The 15640-nt window shown below is 39.0% G+C and overlaps 2 protein-coding genes across 2 annotated transcripts in view; both read right to left on the bottom strand.

Annotated features, from left to right (window-relative positions):
- Positions 1 to 3757, bottom strand: part of RASSF1 (Ras association domain family member 1) — a 31440-nt gene extending 27683 nt beyond the window's left edge. The window contains exon 1 of the mRNA XM_015817358.1: positions 3427 to 3757. Coding sequence (XP_015672844.1) covers positions 3427 to 3757 — 331 coding nt within the window. The remainder of the gene's footprint in view (positions 1 to 3426) is intronic.
- Positions 3758 to 10729: 6972 nt separating this feature from the next.
- The window catches only part of ZMYND10 (zinc finger MYND-type containing 10), a 24773-nt gene continuing 19862 nt past the window's right edge, over positions 10730 to 15640 (bottom strand). Inside the window, exons 10-12 of the mRNA XM_015817357.1 lie at positions 13518 to 13639; positions 13043 to 13168; positions 10730 to 10902 (exon numbers count right to left, since the gene is read on the bottom strand). Of these exons, the coding sequence (XP_015672843.1) occupies positions 10791 to 10902; positions 13043 to 13168; positions 13518 to 13639 (360 nt within the window). The 3' untranslated portion in view covers positions 10730 to 10790. The remainder of the gene's footprint in view (positions 10903 to 13042; positions 13169 to 13517; positions 13640 to 15640) is intronic.

The following is a 15640-nucleotide window of genomic DNA, read 5'->3' as shown; positions in this document are numbered from 1 at the left end:
ATCCGTATCTGGGAAAATCCTAGAAATGATAATCAAGCAGTGGACTCTATCTAACAAAACACATTTCAGTACAAAGGAATATAAGGCTCTAAACCTGGGGGGGGGGAACCAGATGCACAGGTACAAGATAGGTGATATCTAGCTCAGCAACTTGTGAAAAAGATTTAGGATCTTGGTAGACTACACATTAAGCATAAGCCAGCAATGCACTGCAGCTGCCAAAAAAGAGCAATGCAATTTGGGTTGCATCAATAGAGACAGTATAAAAATGATGGCAAATGATAATTCAGTTTTATGCTGCATGAACAGACTGCATCTGGAATACATTGTTCAATTCTGGTTCTCACAATTTAGGAAAGATCCTGAGAAGCTTAAAAAAGTAGAGAAAATGGTGATGAAGATGGTGGCTTGTATGCTAAACTTATGAAGAACAGTTAGAAAATTGCTTATAGTTTAAAGCAGACATGTCAAACACAAGGCCCGGGGGCCGGATGCGGCCCGTGAAGTGGTTTCATGTGGCCCGCGAAGCCATCCTGGAAACAGTGAGGGAACGGCCCCCACTGCCTTGGCCCTGGCCCAGGCCGGCCGGGAGCCAATGTACAATTTTGTGGTGGCCATCTATGCTGAAACACATTCAGTCTTAGCTCCACAAGGCTGTCTAGAAACAGCGAGGAACCAGCCCCTGCCGTGTTGGCCCCACCCCCTCGGTGCATGCTGGAGAGGTGTCACCCTTTGTGAGGAATGAAGAAATGGACCATGCCTTGGTGCTTGCCCCGGTCCCACCCCCTTCTGCCAGAGACCCTCAGATCTGTCCCACTCCTGCCCAGGCCCCCACAGGCACCCTTGACGTGAACGATGTAGAGCTGGCCATGCCCACCCAGTAGGCCACACCCTCTCCATCCACGCCCACCCAGTAGGCCGCACCCACCCTGGCCATACCCCCCCGCCCCCCCGAGAGCAACCACAATGCTGATGCAGCCCTCAATGAAATTGAGTTTGACACCCCAGGTTTAAAGAAACAAATATGAAGTGGAGACATAATAGAGTTATCTAATTCTTGAAGGGCTATCATAGAGAAGGGGGTATGGATTTATTCTCCATAATACCCAAGGGTAGAGTAAGAACCTTGGCATGGAAGCTTTATTTATTCAAACTGAAAATAAGGAGGTATTTCCTGGCCAAGAGGACTATTAAGCAGTGGAACAGCCTGCCTCTTGGACAGTCATGGATGTCCCGAAGGTTTTCAAACAAATTTTGGACAGCCATTAGTCTGGGATGGCTTGAGGATTCCTGCTCTGAACAAGGACTAAAATATTTCCAAGATCTCTTCCAAGTCTATGATTCAATGAGTTGCTCCTTTGTAACTTCTCAGATGGAAATACTTGAGTCTGCAATTGAACTCATACATGCATGTTATCACTAAAATACACACTGCACCAAAGTGACAAGATAATAGTCACCCCAGACAAGTCACAGTATATTAGCCAAATCAGTATTTTTTTTAGTATAGTCCTTTAAACAATGTTATATTTGAGAGTCATGCATGTGTGGATCTGATCAAATTATAGATATAAAATTATTTTGGAAGCAAGTGATTGCAGGATTCTAGAAATTGTTTATATGTATTAGAAAAATACAAAGATTACCATTGGACTTTAAAAACTTTTGTTTTGCTTTTATTGCAGTAAACTAAACTTTACTTGATAGGACAAAATAATTCAAATTTTGCTCAAGTTTGTGCAGTTTTCAGATTACAAACTGATCCAGTTTAAAAAAAATGTAGTAAAATATAATTGCCATAAACTCTCAGACTTAGATACTGATTCCTGTTTTATTAATTTCATGGCAATTTCTAAGCAGTAATTTGCAGTTGCATTATAATAATGTCATATTCTTCATTCACATGCCTTTACAGAGCAAAAAAGACATTTTTATTCTTTCCAATGCAAGAGAATGTTGGAAGTGTCTATGGAGATTCTCAGTCATCCAGGTCATGGTTGTCCCAAAGGTGCTTTTTCAGGAGGCAATTGGATTGTCTTTTTTGTCTTTGAAGACGTTTTGCTTCTCATCCAAGAAGCTTCTTCAGCTCTGACTGGATTGTGGGGAATGGAAGGATTTATATTCCTTGCAGACAGCTGGTCATTTGCATTCTTTTAGAGAGTTGTTTAGGCCATTTGGAGGTTTATCTGTGTCCTCAGGTTCACCTGAGTAGGACACAGGTAAACCTCCAAGTGGCCTCAAGGACTCTCTAAAAGAATGCAAATAACCAGCTGTCTGCAAGGAATATAAATCTTTCCATTCCCCACCATCTAATGAGAGCTGAAGAAGCTTCTTGGATGAGAAGCGAAATGTCTTCAAAGAAAAAGCAGAAAGTCCAATTGCCTCCTGAAAAAAGCACCTTTGGGACGAGAATGTTGGAAAGAAATTATATAAACAAACTTGGGACTATTTCTGTCTATCTATCAACAAGATTATTCTCCCAAACCTAAACAAAACTGGACTAAAATTTGTATAAGAAACCAACAAAAGAAAGATTGAGTTCAAATATGGGCCAGATGTGGCCAGGTGTTGTGGCAAAACATTTTCCAGAAAGGAAACCTCTATGGGAGAAACAGCCAGGCAGTGGCTGGTAAACTTGTTGACTGCTCCATTCTAAGCCCTTCTCTGACTCTCCTGGTTCTGTGACTCACAGCTCAGGGTATCCTGCCCATCCTGTGTTTCCCAATGCACAAATACACAAAATCGCAAGGGGAGAACAGAAACAGGTCCACAGGCAACATGCATGACAGTCCTCTCATTAGACCCTCACAGACACCCTGTGACACATTTGCAGGCACCCTAATTAGCCCCCTCCTGTAATATTCTCTTACACAGAGTACCCAGGCAGCTTGCCAATGTTGGAAAAGAGATTGAAAAGAAGAAAAGATCTAATTATATATTACATGCCCACGTTCAATGGTTGCTCTGGATACAGAGTCTTTAGGAAATGCAATTATCTCCCATACACAGCTTTCAAGGAAATCTTGAACCAATGCAACATACCACTTTCAGAGGATCTGTCATCTTGTTTTTCTTGCACAGCTCTTATACTGTACTTTCAATGCAAGAGGTTCCTTTTCTTTTTTTCTTTTCTTTCTTTTTTTCTTTTTCTTTTAAAAAAAACGAGGTAACTAGTTTTCCCCCTGCTGAATCTGTGCCTGCCTTACTCATCAGTTGTTATAAAAATTCAGCCGGAAACAAGATAACAACCTGATGCGGTTTGCATGGAATAGGAGCAAAGGTGCTAACACACCCCAAATTGTAAAGCTCCTAATGATACCTTAATTGGCCACTTTATGCATGGGTATCCTCCATACCCCCGGCCCTTCTGTTTCTCCTCGAAACTTCTGCGAGCGGGACTTGGGAAAGTTAAGTTCCGGTACTCACAGATGCAACGGAGACGCTTTTTGTAGACGCCCCAGATGAACTCCCCGCACAGATCGCACCAGGTGGGCTGACTCTGAGTGCAGGATCTGAAGAGGTGTCCCTCGCCGAGTTCCTCGGTCAGTTTGGGATCGATCTCGCCACCCAGAAGGCGGATCTGGCGAACGCGGGTCAAGAGCTCGGGCACTTTCCCGGGAGAGATCCTCAAGGCGTTGGCGCGCTCTAGGCGGACGGGGCGTTCGGCCGTGCCCCGCGGGCCGCGCGTCAGGTCCAGCTGCTCCTCCAGCCCCAGGGTCTGGAGCTCGATCATCTCTTGGGCCGTGGGACGCTTCATGGCCCCCGCCTGCGCAGAGGGCGGAAGGGAAGAAAGAGCTTGAGAACCCGCCTCGAGTCCTCATCCCATCCTCACCCTCGGGTGCTCGTCGGAATCCTTGCCTTTCGCGCGGTTTCTTCGATCCGGCTCTCCGCAAGCCTCCCCCCCCCCCCCCCCCCCCCGTTTCGAAGCAGTCCGAAACAGTCACAAGGGCTCTTTGCCAGGGCTCAGTCAGCGGAGCCTTTTTCTTCTCTTCTCCCACCCCATTCTTCCTTTCAACAAAACGGGGTGGGCTTTCTGGGCTCGACGGCAACGGCCTTCTCCTGCGCGGAAAGTCTGGGGAGGAAGGCGGCGACGGTTATGTGAACTCGGGCTGCCTCTTTAAAAGGGCTGCTCAGAACCTTTTTTTTTTTTGGGTTGGTTTTTTGGCGCACAAGCAATCGGAGGAAAAGCCTCAGCTCGCCTCCTCTTTCATTCGGGCCCCTCTTCCCAGCAATGGGATGGAGGGAGGGAGGCGCGGGCGGCGCCTCGCTTCGGAAGCTTTGGGGCCGACGCTCCCCCTCCTCATTTCCCGCCTTAAGGCACCTCCGGAACAAGAAGCGACTGCGCCGCATAGGAGCCGGCCCCACGCAGGTTCGAGGAGAGCGGTAGTCTCACAGCGAGGCAACCCCCCCTTGACGAGGCTGGGGGGTGGGGTAGATGCGCGAAGGGGAGAGAGAATAATGTAGAACAGCGCCGCGTTTTTGTTTTTTTTTAGCGGAGAGACGGCTGGTTTTGAAGCAAGAGAAAAAGGTTTAGTAGGGAAAGTTTAATAGAGAAAGTCGAAAGTTGCAATCGCCCCATCCTACCCTGCCTGTTCTTTCTCTGCTGGTCACTAAGCTGGACTCGCCCTCTGCATTCTGCCGCTGGGTGGAAGTTGGGAACCACCGCGTGGCTTGCAACGGGTGGGGCCTGATGTCAGCTCTGAGTAGAGGGAGCCAGCAGCATGGCCCTGAGAGAAATAGGCATGGCAAAGTGCCCACCTACTGTCACCCAGCAGGTAACTGTTAAAAACAAATTCTATTATTGATTGGGACTTTAAGCTTGCAGGAGCCACTTTTCTCCTGGGACAGGGGTAGGCAACCTTGGCTCTTTTATGACTCGTGGACTTCAACTCCCAGAATTCCTGAGCCGGCTCAGGAATTCTGGGAGTTGAAGTCCACGAGTCATAAAAGAGCCAAGGTTGCCTACCCCTGTCTTAGGACCACCACTTTAGACTCCAAGTTGCTAGCTAGACAGCCACCATCCTTTCTTTGTGTGGAACACCTTTTCACTTAAGAAGATTAGACGAAATATTGCTCTTTGTGTGCACACCATTTCTTCCAGGTGCAAAGGTTCTCTGAACCAGTCTTTCCTAAACTGGGGTCCTCCTAATACTTGGGACTACAGCTTTCAGAATTGTCAGTTGGTACAGTAATTGGCTACATATGTCGCTGGAAACCCTAGAAATTATTCTTCCAACGTTTAGGTGTAAAGCAATGGATCTAAGTGGATTACTTGCAATCTGCATGTTAAGACAGATTGTCATTCAGAGTCACAGGGGTTTAGCTGCTTGCTTATTGAGGGAAGAAACCACAAGAACATCTACTAGCGATTAGCACTTCCCGCCTGCAAACAAAGCTTTGTCTTTGCTTAAAATAATTGCTCAAAAGTATTTTCCTTTTGTGCAAGGATTATTCTCCAGCTGCTCTTCAGTCTTCTGCGAAAGAATCTCTGCTGTATATTGTATATAAATAAGGTTTCCTATTAACTTCCTTCCCATTTTCCATTAAAGGTAAAATCTCTTCTTTGAATCCAGCTCAAATCTTAATGACTTCATAAAAACATCCGTATAGTTTAGTTGGTAACAATGGTTTGCCATTACCTTCTTCAGAGATGTTTTTTCAATTTCTCAGTTTAGACTGCAGTCTTGAGATTTCCTCACCAGATCTGATTCCACTGACTTTTTTGAGACCAGCCCCAGCTATAACAATGGAAAACAAGATTTACCAAGGATACTTCTGCAAGAGAGGTTTTGTTTCTGTTTTAGAATTAGATAAATGCCATAAAATAGATTCTGTACTGTGCCGTCTATTTTTTAGGAGGCTATTTTGCATTGTTATATTAAAAGCATGTTTCTGAACTCTCATTTGCCATGAAAAAAAAATTAGGAGGCAAAGAAGAATTTTCAACCTTTAAAGTTCTCCAATGCAACCCTCACACAAGATTTCTGATTTCAGACTTCTTCAGGTGGAAAAGAACTTTTTTGGGCCACTTTTGCAGGGATGAATTAAAGCTCAAAAGTCTTTTCTTTCCCATGTCAAACTCCATCATTTGCATCTGCCTGTTGAGGGAAAATACAGACCATCCCATTTTTCTATATGAAATCTATTGCTCTTTTTGTAATGAAAATGCAAGGAAAGCCTTGCCATTCTTTCCCCTTCCTATGATTGTGTATTGGCAATACACTTATATGACTGCAACAACTGAGACAGAAGTAATAATTTTAAATTCCCATCCCAAATTGGATCAGAACAATAAGTGTGGGCACACAGAAGAAGCAAGTTCATGGTCATGGAGAGTGCCTATGATGGTATTCAAAAGCTGCCTTAAGCTCTTCTCCAGACTTCTTGCTTTTCACCAACAAAAAAGTCTGGAATGACCAGAAAAGTGAGTCCTTCCATTTTAATCCTAAACTTGGGGAAAAGAATGGATCTGTCATTACTCTAAGTATATGCTGCAGTTTAGCCCTGCTCACTGGTGTAAATTAAATGGCTTATGTGGCTTCATGATAGAGGAAATCACTCATGCTGACCTTACTAAATACAGCTCTTGTCAGCATTCATAGCAAAAGCCTTATTGAAAATCTTGGCTAAGTCCTTAAGATTGTTGATGGTGGTTACCATAGATTCATATTACTGAGCTTACTCTTTTTCTAAAATTATCTCCAAGTCAAAAGGAGGAAAAAGAATGAAGTTAGAATGAGGGTTGCAGGCCCTTCCGCTTGCTCCAGGCACTGCATTTTGAATCCATTTGAACAAATCCAAAAATATCATTGGAAAAAAACAGAAATTGTCCTACTTTTGCTGTTTCCCGAGAATAAGCATATTAAATTTAGAGAGGTCTCAGAAGCAAATGTATTAATACTATTAGTATTTATCTTTGTCTAGCCTGGAAACTTAAATCTGCAGCTGTTTGTAATCTCAAGATGCAAAGATTTTCATATCCTCCCTCCAATCTTGCATATTTCCTTATATTTAATATTAAAGTTTTTTAAACAGTTCAGCGGATACACTGATTATGATTATGTGATGTCATACAAATTTAGACTTTATAAATATAGAGCCCATCTCCTTTTTTGAACACTCAACAAAGGAAATGATTGTGGTTTCTTCCCTGCTGTTGAATTCCAGCCTCCTTAATCTCTTCAATATCTTTTATGAGTATAAATACATTTTTGAAACTTAATATATTAAATTGTAGTGGGGAAATTATTTCAGGAACTCTTGTAAATTTGATTACACCAAAAGATGTAAAAAGAATCTGACACTGACTTGAAATAGCTTTTCATTTACAGATTGACCAATTACTTATCTTGTCATTATTTTAAGCATTTGGAAGTAGCACTTGTGCTCGCTTTGGCTGGGCTGGTATTTTCAGATTAGTATGATTAAATTTATACCACAGACTATTAGCTGAAGATTTCTATTCAGTGAAGTAACATCCATACTTCTTTGGTTGATCGTTTCTCTGCTTGATAGGTTTCAGAAGTAATTCCTTTAAAACTATGTTTTAAAGCATTTTTTCCAACTTCTTTGGTGAACTACATATTGAGACATACTGTATGTTGGGGAGGGATAAATGAGATGTAACAACCAAGAGTTGAATTAATAGCTTCATTCTGGTCTCGGTAACACTGGGAAGATAATTCAGTGTTATTCTTCATTCTGGAAGGCAAACATTAAAATCCAATCCTCTTATCCATCATCCAAGTCCTATTTAATTTAGAACAACCATTTCCAAAGTATTACTTGTACTTTGAGAAAAAAACTGCAGAGGATTCATCTAAAGCTGCAGAGGATTCATCTTATTCATCCCTTGAACTATGACCTCAAGTGCTCAGAATTCTGCAGCTTAGAATCAGATAACAACACATATCTAATATTTCATGGTATTATTCTGAAAAACAGTATTTCATAAGGAAAGAATTTCAAATTTCAGTCGTATCAATTTTCTTCATGGGAAGCTGTGCTTAGTATTCCTTGTTTCTACCTTTAGAGCAGCCATAAGACATATTTTAACCAGTCATTTATTTATTAACTTTACAGTAGTCTTGGTTTTTATTAATTTTAAACTCCCCCCATATTTGATTTTTAATTAGTTGCCTTGACATCTCAATTTAGTAGGAAGGCAGGATATAAATAATGTAACACCAACTCTGAATGTCTAGAAATGAAAGAATAGTTCGAACCTATGGACAATTGCAATAAGAAAATTTTATTAACAATGAAACAACAAACATAACTCTCTTATTTCTGTCAGAGGTAAATGCAGCACTGCATTATGTGCCTTGCACTTACTATGAAAAGCAGTTGAACTTTGAAAAACTTTTGCCCTTGCCGTATTTTCTACATGGGAGGAGCCTTTCAGGAATAGGTAAAAGGAAGGCTCTGTTGTAAAAGTTGCAGCATTTTAAAGTTCACTCTAAAGTCAGCTGAGTTAACCATTTTTCAACGTAAATTTAACTGCTGGAATATTTTCCTCTCTTGGCCAGCAGCTCATCTACCACTGCCAATTAGTTAAAAACCTATGAACAAGACAATACATCTGATTTTTTTCTTCTTCCCAGCTTTCTTGGAATGAGGCATGTAATCAGAATATGTTATGAAAAAATAAAACGGAAATTAATGAAGGAAAATATTTGTAAATGAGTTATTATGCATATGACTTAACGATATTTCCTGACTGAAAACAATAATTGTTACATAGATTATATCATTTGAAGACCTTGAGTTGATTCATTATTGAACAATTGGTATCTCAGCTTTATAATGTAAAAAAACTAAGCATATAGAGACAGCCTGGAATATGTCAAGTTGCTTATTTAAAGAATGTAGTTATTGTCTTTAATCAGGGTAGAAGGGACTAAGGAAGAAATAGTATGCTGTTTTGAGGGAATTGCTGACATTTTTCCTCAAAATCACTGAGATTTCAGATTTTTTTTTTCAAAAGCACTTAAATCTTGGACTATATTATGGAGGCACAGACTAGTGCAGGCATGTTGAAAATATATGGAACACAGAGTAAAAGTATAATTCCAAAATTCAAATTTAAAAGGATTCTACATATTAAGAATTGCCTTTCTCAAAATCACACTTTGGCTAGAAGAAAAAACCCAGAGGGCTATGATTTTCAGAAATAAACTAAAATTTGTTGTTAAAGATCTTAGAAAAATTAAGAATAGATAATTAAACATTTTCCATTTAGAATTGTATTCCATCTCCTGTGATTTTTTTGCCTGAGATTATTAGTTATTCAGTAGCACTAAAAGCTCATATATAGCAGATTATTAGTAGGTGTTTTTTTTAAACCAAAATAAGTACTAAATAACAGAGTCAGCTTTCTCACTAGCATGGAAAATATCATGTGATATGTATGAAACTATAGCTCAGTAAACTGAAATTTTTAATTTACCACATCCTTTCCCCTTCTCTTCCCTCAAAGTCTTCTTCTTCTTCTTCTGACATGGGAAAAAATATAATCAAACACTTGTATAATTCAGAAACTGTGGTACAGTTGATAATGCTTGACCTTTCTCCTCTCCACAACCCAAGTATGTAAACCATTTTGATAGAGCATATAATTTGCAAATACCAAGGCCTGTTCAGAGAACTTTAATTGTACTTCATTGCTCTATTAATATAACTGGAACCAGTTAAGGATAAACTATTACCCACCAATACAAATAACTAATCCTTATGAATTTGAAGTTGTACAGAAGGAAATGCTGCATAAGTGGCTGGTGATTTGAGAAGGGCAGGGATTAAATATTCCTACCCATTTTTTAATTCTAGTCATCCACTCCAGCAATATGTATTCTTCTTTAAAAATGCTTAGTAGGCTACAATATGTCTGCTTTTATAAATCACGTAGAATGCACTTAAGTCCAGTTAGTTTCATAAAGACAAAGAATTTGCTACATGTCTAAAATACTAGGCCCTAAATTAAGAAACTGTAATGTAATTGTGAAATTACTGGTCATAAAACTGTACCTAAATTCTTCAGACCAGATTTATGTATCAATGTGATTTCACAGAGCTGAGAGCAGAAGATTGAATTAGTATCGTAAAATTCTTGTCCTAATGAAAAAAATAATACAACAAAATCTGATTTTGACAGTCTCCAATAGTGCAGAAATAGATATGCAAACAGCTTAGGAGATCTGTGTCTTTTAAGTTAGCAATATCATTAGATCAAAAAGGCCCTTTTAAAATTAAGACATAGGCTTTTGTTCTCAAATGGTTGCAAGCTATTTCTGCTTATAAGAAGAAGGAAGACGTTTTGCAAGTCAGTTTCATTACCTATGATGTCATTCATTTCTGCAGAAATACTAGTTAAGTGTATATGCCATGGGAACGGTATGTAGAGTTAGGTAATCTACAAAATAAGCCTCAGAAGCTAAAGAATCTTGAACGACAAACAAAAAACACTCTCCATTTATAACCTATTTAACTCTTCAAATTCCTAGGAAATTCAGAGCTTGATACTAATGCTTGAGCAATACAGCATAGTCTCATCTAAAATTTAGGATACATAAATGACAGTGATATTCATAAGAGAGATAAATAACCCCAGAAATAGTTCTCTACTAAGATTTATCTCCTAGAATTCGAGAATCATGTTGGCTGACATTTGTTAAATCAAATGCTTTAAAAAAAAGCCTTGTGTATTTTATTAATTATTAACCTGGTGTCTTTTTTTACTCTGTAATTCTGAATGTTATATATTTGTTAGATATTTTTTCTGACCATCAGAATTACTTAATGGATGTTGCTTGCATCTGTACATCTTCCTGTATTTTCTTCACCGTATCGGCAATCAAATTGCAAGCTTTCTTGTGCTTTTGCCAGTGCTGCACTTGACACTCTCTAAAGATGAGTAAAAAATGAAAAAAAATCGTAATGATAATGATAACTACAACAGCATTCAGAATTTTTCCTTACTACTGTTAATATCTGCACGAAGGTCAAAGCATGTACTTCTTTTACTCATAAAAATGATTTCATAAATGGTAATTTGGGATTTGGATGTTAAGCTTATATAGAAGATATATCTATCTATATCTATATCTATATAGGATACAACACACTGCTCCAAGCTGCTGCCGTCTGGAACAGAGCTTCCGAGGGCTGGATCCAGGCCTTGGAGGGATCCTCCAAGCCGTTTGCGCCAGGAGTGGAGGTCGGAGGGAGCTTCTGCATGCCTCTGGAGGTTGGATCCAACCTCCGGAAGTTCTATTCCAGAAGCTCTGTTCCAGGCGGCAGCAGTTTGGAGCGTATGTGCATGGACAATTGGAACTGCCATTTAAGTAAAGTTGTGTGTACCACCAAACAAAAACATTTTGATGCAGCTGTGTGAGCCTTTCCAATTTTTTTGAGGAAGGGTGTTCATTCAAATACTTTGCACAATTTTATTCTGAACTGGATACAAATGCAAGGAAAAATAGATTCCAACTGAAATTAATGAGAAATAAATTGCTAAAGCAGAACTATATTTGGTATCTAACTTTTTGAGAAATGTAACCAAACACTGTCAGAACAAATCTTACTATTGCAAAATAATACCCACAAGACCATCTGCTGATCTAGAGAAGTACAGGTAGTCCTTGAGTTATGAGTGTAATGTAGCCTGCACATTCCACTCGTAACTCGGAAACTGGTAGAATGAATCTCGTACCTCAAACGGAATCACTCCATTGCTCGTTAAAATGCATGCGGCTCGTTAAGTGCACATGAGGTATCTGGGGTAGGGAAGGCCATGGCGGGCCTAGTGATGGAACAGGCCTCCCTGACACACTAAGGTACCTCATGCTTCCCCCTCCCTTCTTGCCGCGCCAGACTCACTTACTTTGCAAAGATCCGTCTCTTCTCTGCCGCGGTCCCTGCTTTTGAGGGACAGGAGAGTCGAGGGAAGCTCCTGGGTGAGGTAATATCATGCGAGTTCAGGTGGCAGAGAGGATTTTTGCAAGGTAAGTGAGTCTGGCGCGGCAGGAAGGGAGGGGAAAGCAATTGTGAGGAGTGGGGGGGAATAGGGTGAACGTTGCAGTGCCACTGAAGTCGCTCGTAAGGGCGAACGACTGCCATAATGGTGCAATATTCGTAATTTTCGGACTTGCTCGTAAACACTAGGGGGTGCTGATCATGTAATTTCAGCGTTAAGTGAACGCTCATAATTTGGGGATTACCTGTAATGAAGAAGCAGATTGCAATATTGCTAGTTGCTACAATTCCTTTTAAAGCAGACATAAATGGCACATAGAAGTAGAGAGATAGAGAGATAGTGAGATAGAGATAGACTTGAATATTCACGATCACTTCTGAGGGGCATGATTCAAGCCCCTTAGAGGTCATTGTTCAATTAATGTCCTACTGTTACAGAACTGTCAGATGATAACCAAAGAAAGAAAATAAATTTGGTAATGTAATAAAATAAATCTCAATCATATTACTTATAGAGGCAGGATTGAAATTGGCATGGTTTTCTCTATTGGAAGCTCAATAGTAACATAAGTAGTTAAGCTCTGACTTATAGCAATCAGAAAGAATAACCCAATTCTGGATAATCTCTACTATTAGGAGAGTCCATTTTCTACTGAAGAGAAAATGTTCTAAGTATCCTAGTTATTAGTGATAACATTATGAACCATATTATGGAGAAAGTTTAAGTTTGAATTCTACTTGTTTCACAAACAAAGCCAATGTAATAAAATATGGTTTTATTTTAACTTGGGACATAAGAATTAGATGCAATTTATTAAAATGTTAATGCAATAAAATATTTCTACACTCATACATACATTCACGTTTGTTTACAGAGCTCAAGCTAATGAGATGCTTACAGTAAATGAATAATGAAAGTAAGGGTTTGTTAAATGAAAATTAGCATTTCAATCTTATAGTATTTATAATATTTTTAATATTGGTATTATTTTTGTTTCTCGATATCTATGTTACCATAAGATTAGTGGAGGATTTAAGATAACATGAAAACTAGTGGTATTAAACTTACCGTTTGCAATACCATTCATTCCTACAACGGGAGCAGCGTTTTGTGGCCGCAGAGCCACATACTGCACACTTGGGTTTATCTGGAATTAGGGCTTCCATTACATCCAGGTTATATGTCTTTGCCCATCTGATTTAAGAAAGAAAGCAACCTTCATATAATACAACAACTGCAACAATTATCCAGTGATAACTACAATATAAATGGAACTCTCACATTAATTTCATATTTAGTAAAACATTATTAAAAATGAATTTATACCAATGAAATTGACTTCAGTACCCTTCAATACCCTTTGAAATTGACTTCAGATTTTGGAATACGACATTAAGTAAATGATTTCTAAACCTTATTGAATTAAGAAAATGAATTTTTTATTTTTCAAATTGTGGGCTTTCAGGTTAATTCTATGTATCTTGATAATTGTAACAATTACAATCTTTGACAAAGGAAGAAGCTAAATATGAGTGAATCTTACCTATAAGCCTGGCTTTTCAGCTCCTCTTCTGAAGGACTAAACATATTGTTTACTTGGTGCTTGGCAATTGCTTGCCATTTTCCAGAGTTTTTTCTGACAACTTGATCCCAGATTTCAGGAACCTGTTAGGACAATAAAAGAATAGAAGACTTATTTCTTTCAAACAGTGTATCAAAAATATTTTGAAATTCTGATGTTCATTACAACATTACGATAAGAGATCATAAAGATTGACTTGAAACAAAAAATATAATACTATACTAGATATTTTATCTTGGGGAAAATTTACCCTAAAGAAAAAAAGCAGGGACAAAACTAGATTAAATAGGAATTCCATTTTTATAGACTGGTATTAACTTATGGGGAAATGTGACTTCTTTTTCACTTCACCTTGTCATATTAGGTTCTAGAAAATCATTCCCAGTTTAGGGGCAGAGAGATTAGGAAAGGAATAACATTTGCTCTCCTTTTCTGCAAATTCATTTTTAGGTAAATACCAAGCATGTGCCCAGCTAGTTAGTAAATAAATAACATGCATTTTTGGTTTTTTTACAAAATGCATTGGAATTTTAAAAGTGATCTGTAAAGCCTTTCTGCTGCCTGAAATGAAGATGTTTCCAGTGGGAGAGACTTCTGGTCCTGCGCAGTAGCTACTGGCCATGGGCTTGGGGACCGCCGCAATCCCACGGCTAATTTTCATCCTGCCTGGAGACCCTAATGGGTCCAAGCCACCCCAGAGGGAAGCGAAGAAAGAAGGGTGCCCCGGCAACTCTGGAATGATGGCGGTTGTTCCGTTCATCTTGGGGAAAGCCTTCTAACCCAACAGGAGAAAGGCTGTATTTCACCGATCAGCCCAAGCTACTTGCAACCGAAGCCCAAAAGAACTAACCAGCACAACAGTAAACCGTGTGCTTGAAACTGGGTGAGGAATCTGATTTTCCTTTTTCTATTCTACACTTAATTTCCTGGAAAAGATCCCCAAGAAGCAAAATACCTCTGAAAGTGAAGGAGGAGGACTTCCGCCCCACCCTTATACTAATGGAAGCAGCGAATTAAAATTTCCATGGAGGATCAAAATATATGGTAGTGAAATAAATTTATAAACTTGAAAGCTAAAATTTTACTTTGGACAAGTTTAAAATTGTTGAATGGTTAAGACTTTCATTTTAAAGACCATTGTTCATATTGAAAACTAAATAATGCTGACACCTAGTGGTGGATGAAGATTATGACAGTTATGATTTCCATAGAGAACTTGGGAAAAGCTAATCTGTGTTTGTGACCTTCAAAGCTTTAATAACAAAGAACAGCTGTGACAAAAAAGACAACAATCTGGGCTGCAGACAAAGAGAGAATTATAAACTTTAGGAAAAAAAATCTTTTTTGAACTCTTTGGATTACAAATATATATTTAACCATGACTCTAAAGCTATTTGCAAATAAGAAGGAAAACGTCAACTTTTGGCCATCATGGATCAGAGACATATAGATACAACACACCAAGATATATAGTATACTGCAATTAATTCAAATAACACTGAGTTCAAATCACAAAGAAATCCAAAATAAATTGGAAAATATAAATCAATCTATTTCTAAGTTAACTCTACAACAACAAAAAACCTCCAGAAAACAACAACAGAGAAGGAGTAGACAAAACAAATAAGTGGACATAAAATTGAAAATAGAGACTCAAAGACGAAACTTAACAAAGCAAGAAAACATGATTTAATCCTAGTGGGAAAAAATTACAAGAAATGGAAAAAAAATAACTCATCCCTTAAGACTACAAAATAAATCTGAGGACAAAAAAATAGATGGGATAAAATGGAATGTAGAGATGTTGAAAACATCAGAGAGAAAGGAAATGATAAAAGGAGAAAAAGAAAAAGATTTTCAAAAAACATGGAAAGGCAAAAGCCTCATAGGCAAGAAAATAGTAAGTGAGCACCTGTCCAGCCTAGACGAGTTCAAATCGCCAGGACCAGATGGATTACACCCCAAGGTTCTCAAGGAACTAGCAAATGTGATCTCTGAACCACTGAACTATATTTTTCAAAGATCCTGGAGCACAGGGGAACTACCAGAGGACTGGAAAAGAGCTGATGTAGTTCCCATCCTCA

Source organism: Protobothrops mucrosquamatus, unplaced genomic scaffold (assembly GCF_001527695.2).
Source record: "Protobothrops mucrosquamatus isolate PMUCROS unplaced genomic scaffold, P.Mucros_1.0 scaffold579, whole genome shotgun sequence".
NCBI classification, from domain to species: domain Eukaryota; kingdom Metazoa; phylum Chordata; class Lepidosauria; order Squamata; family Viperidae; genus Protobothrops; species Protobothrops mucrosquamatus.
The sequence above is the reverse complement of the archived record's forward strand: the minus strand, read 5'-3'. Positions and strand labels throughout refer to the sequence as shown.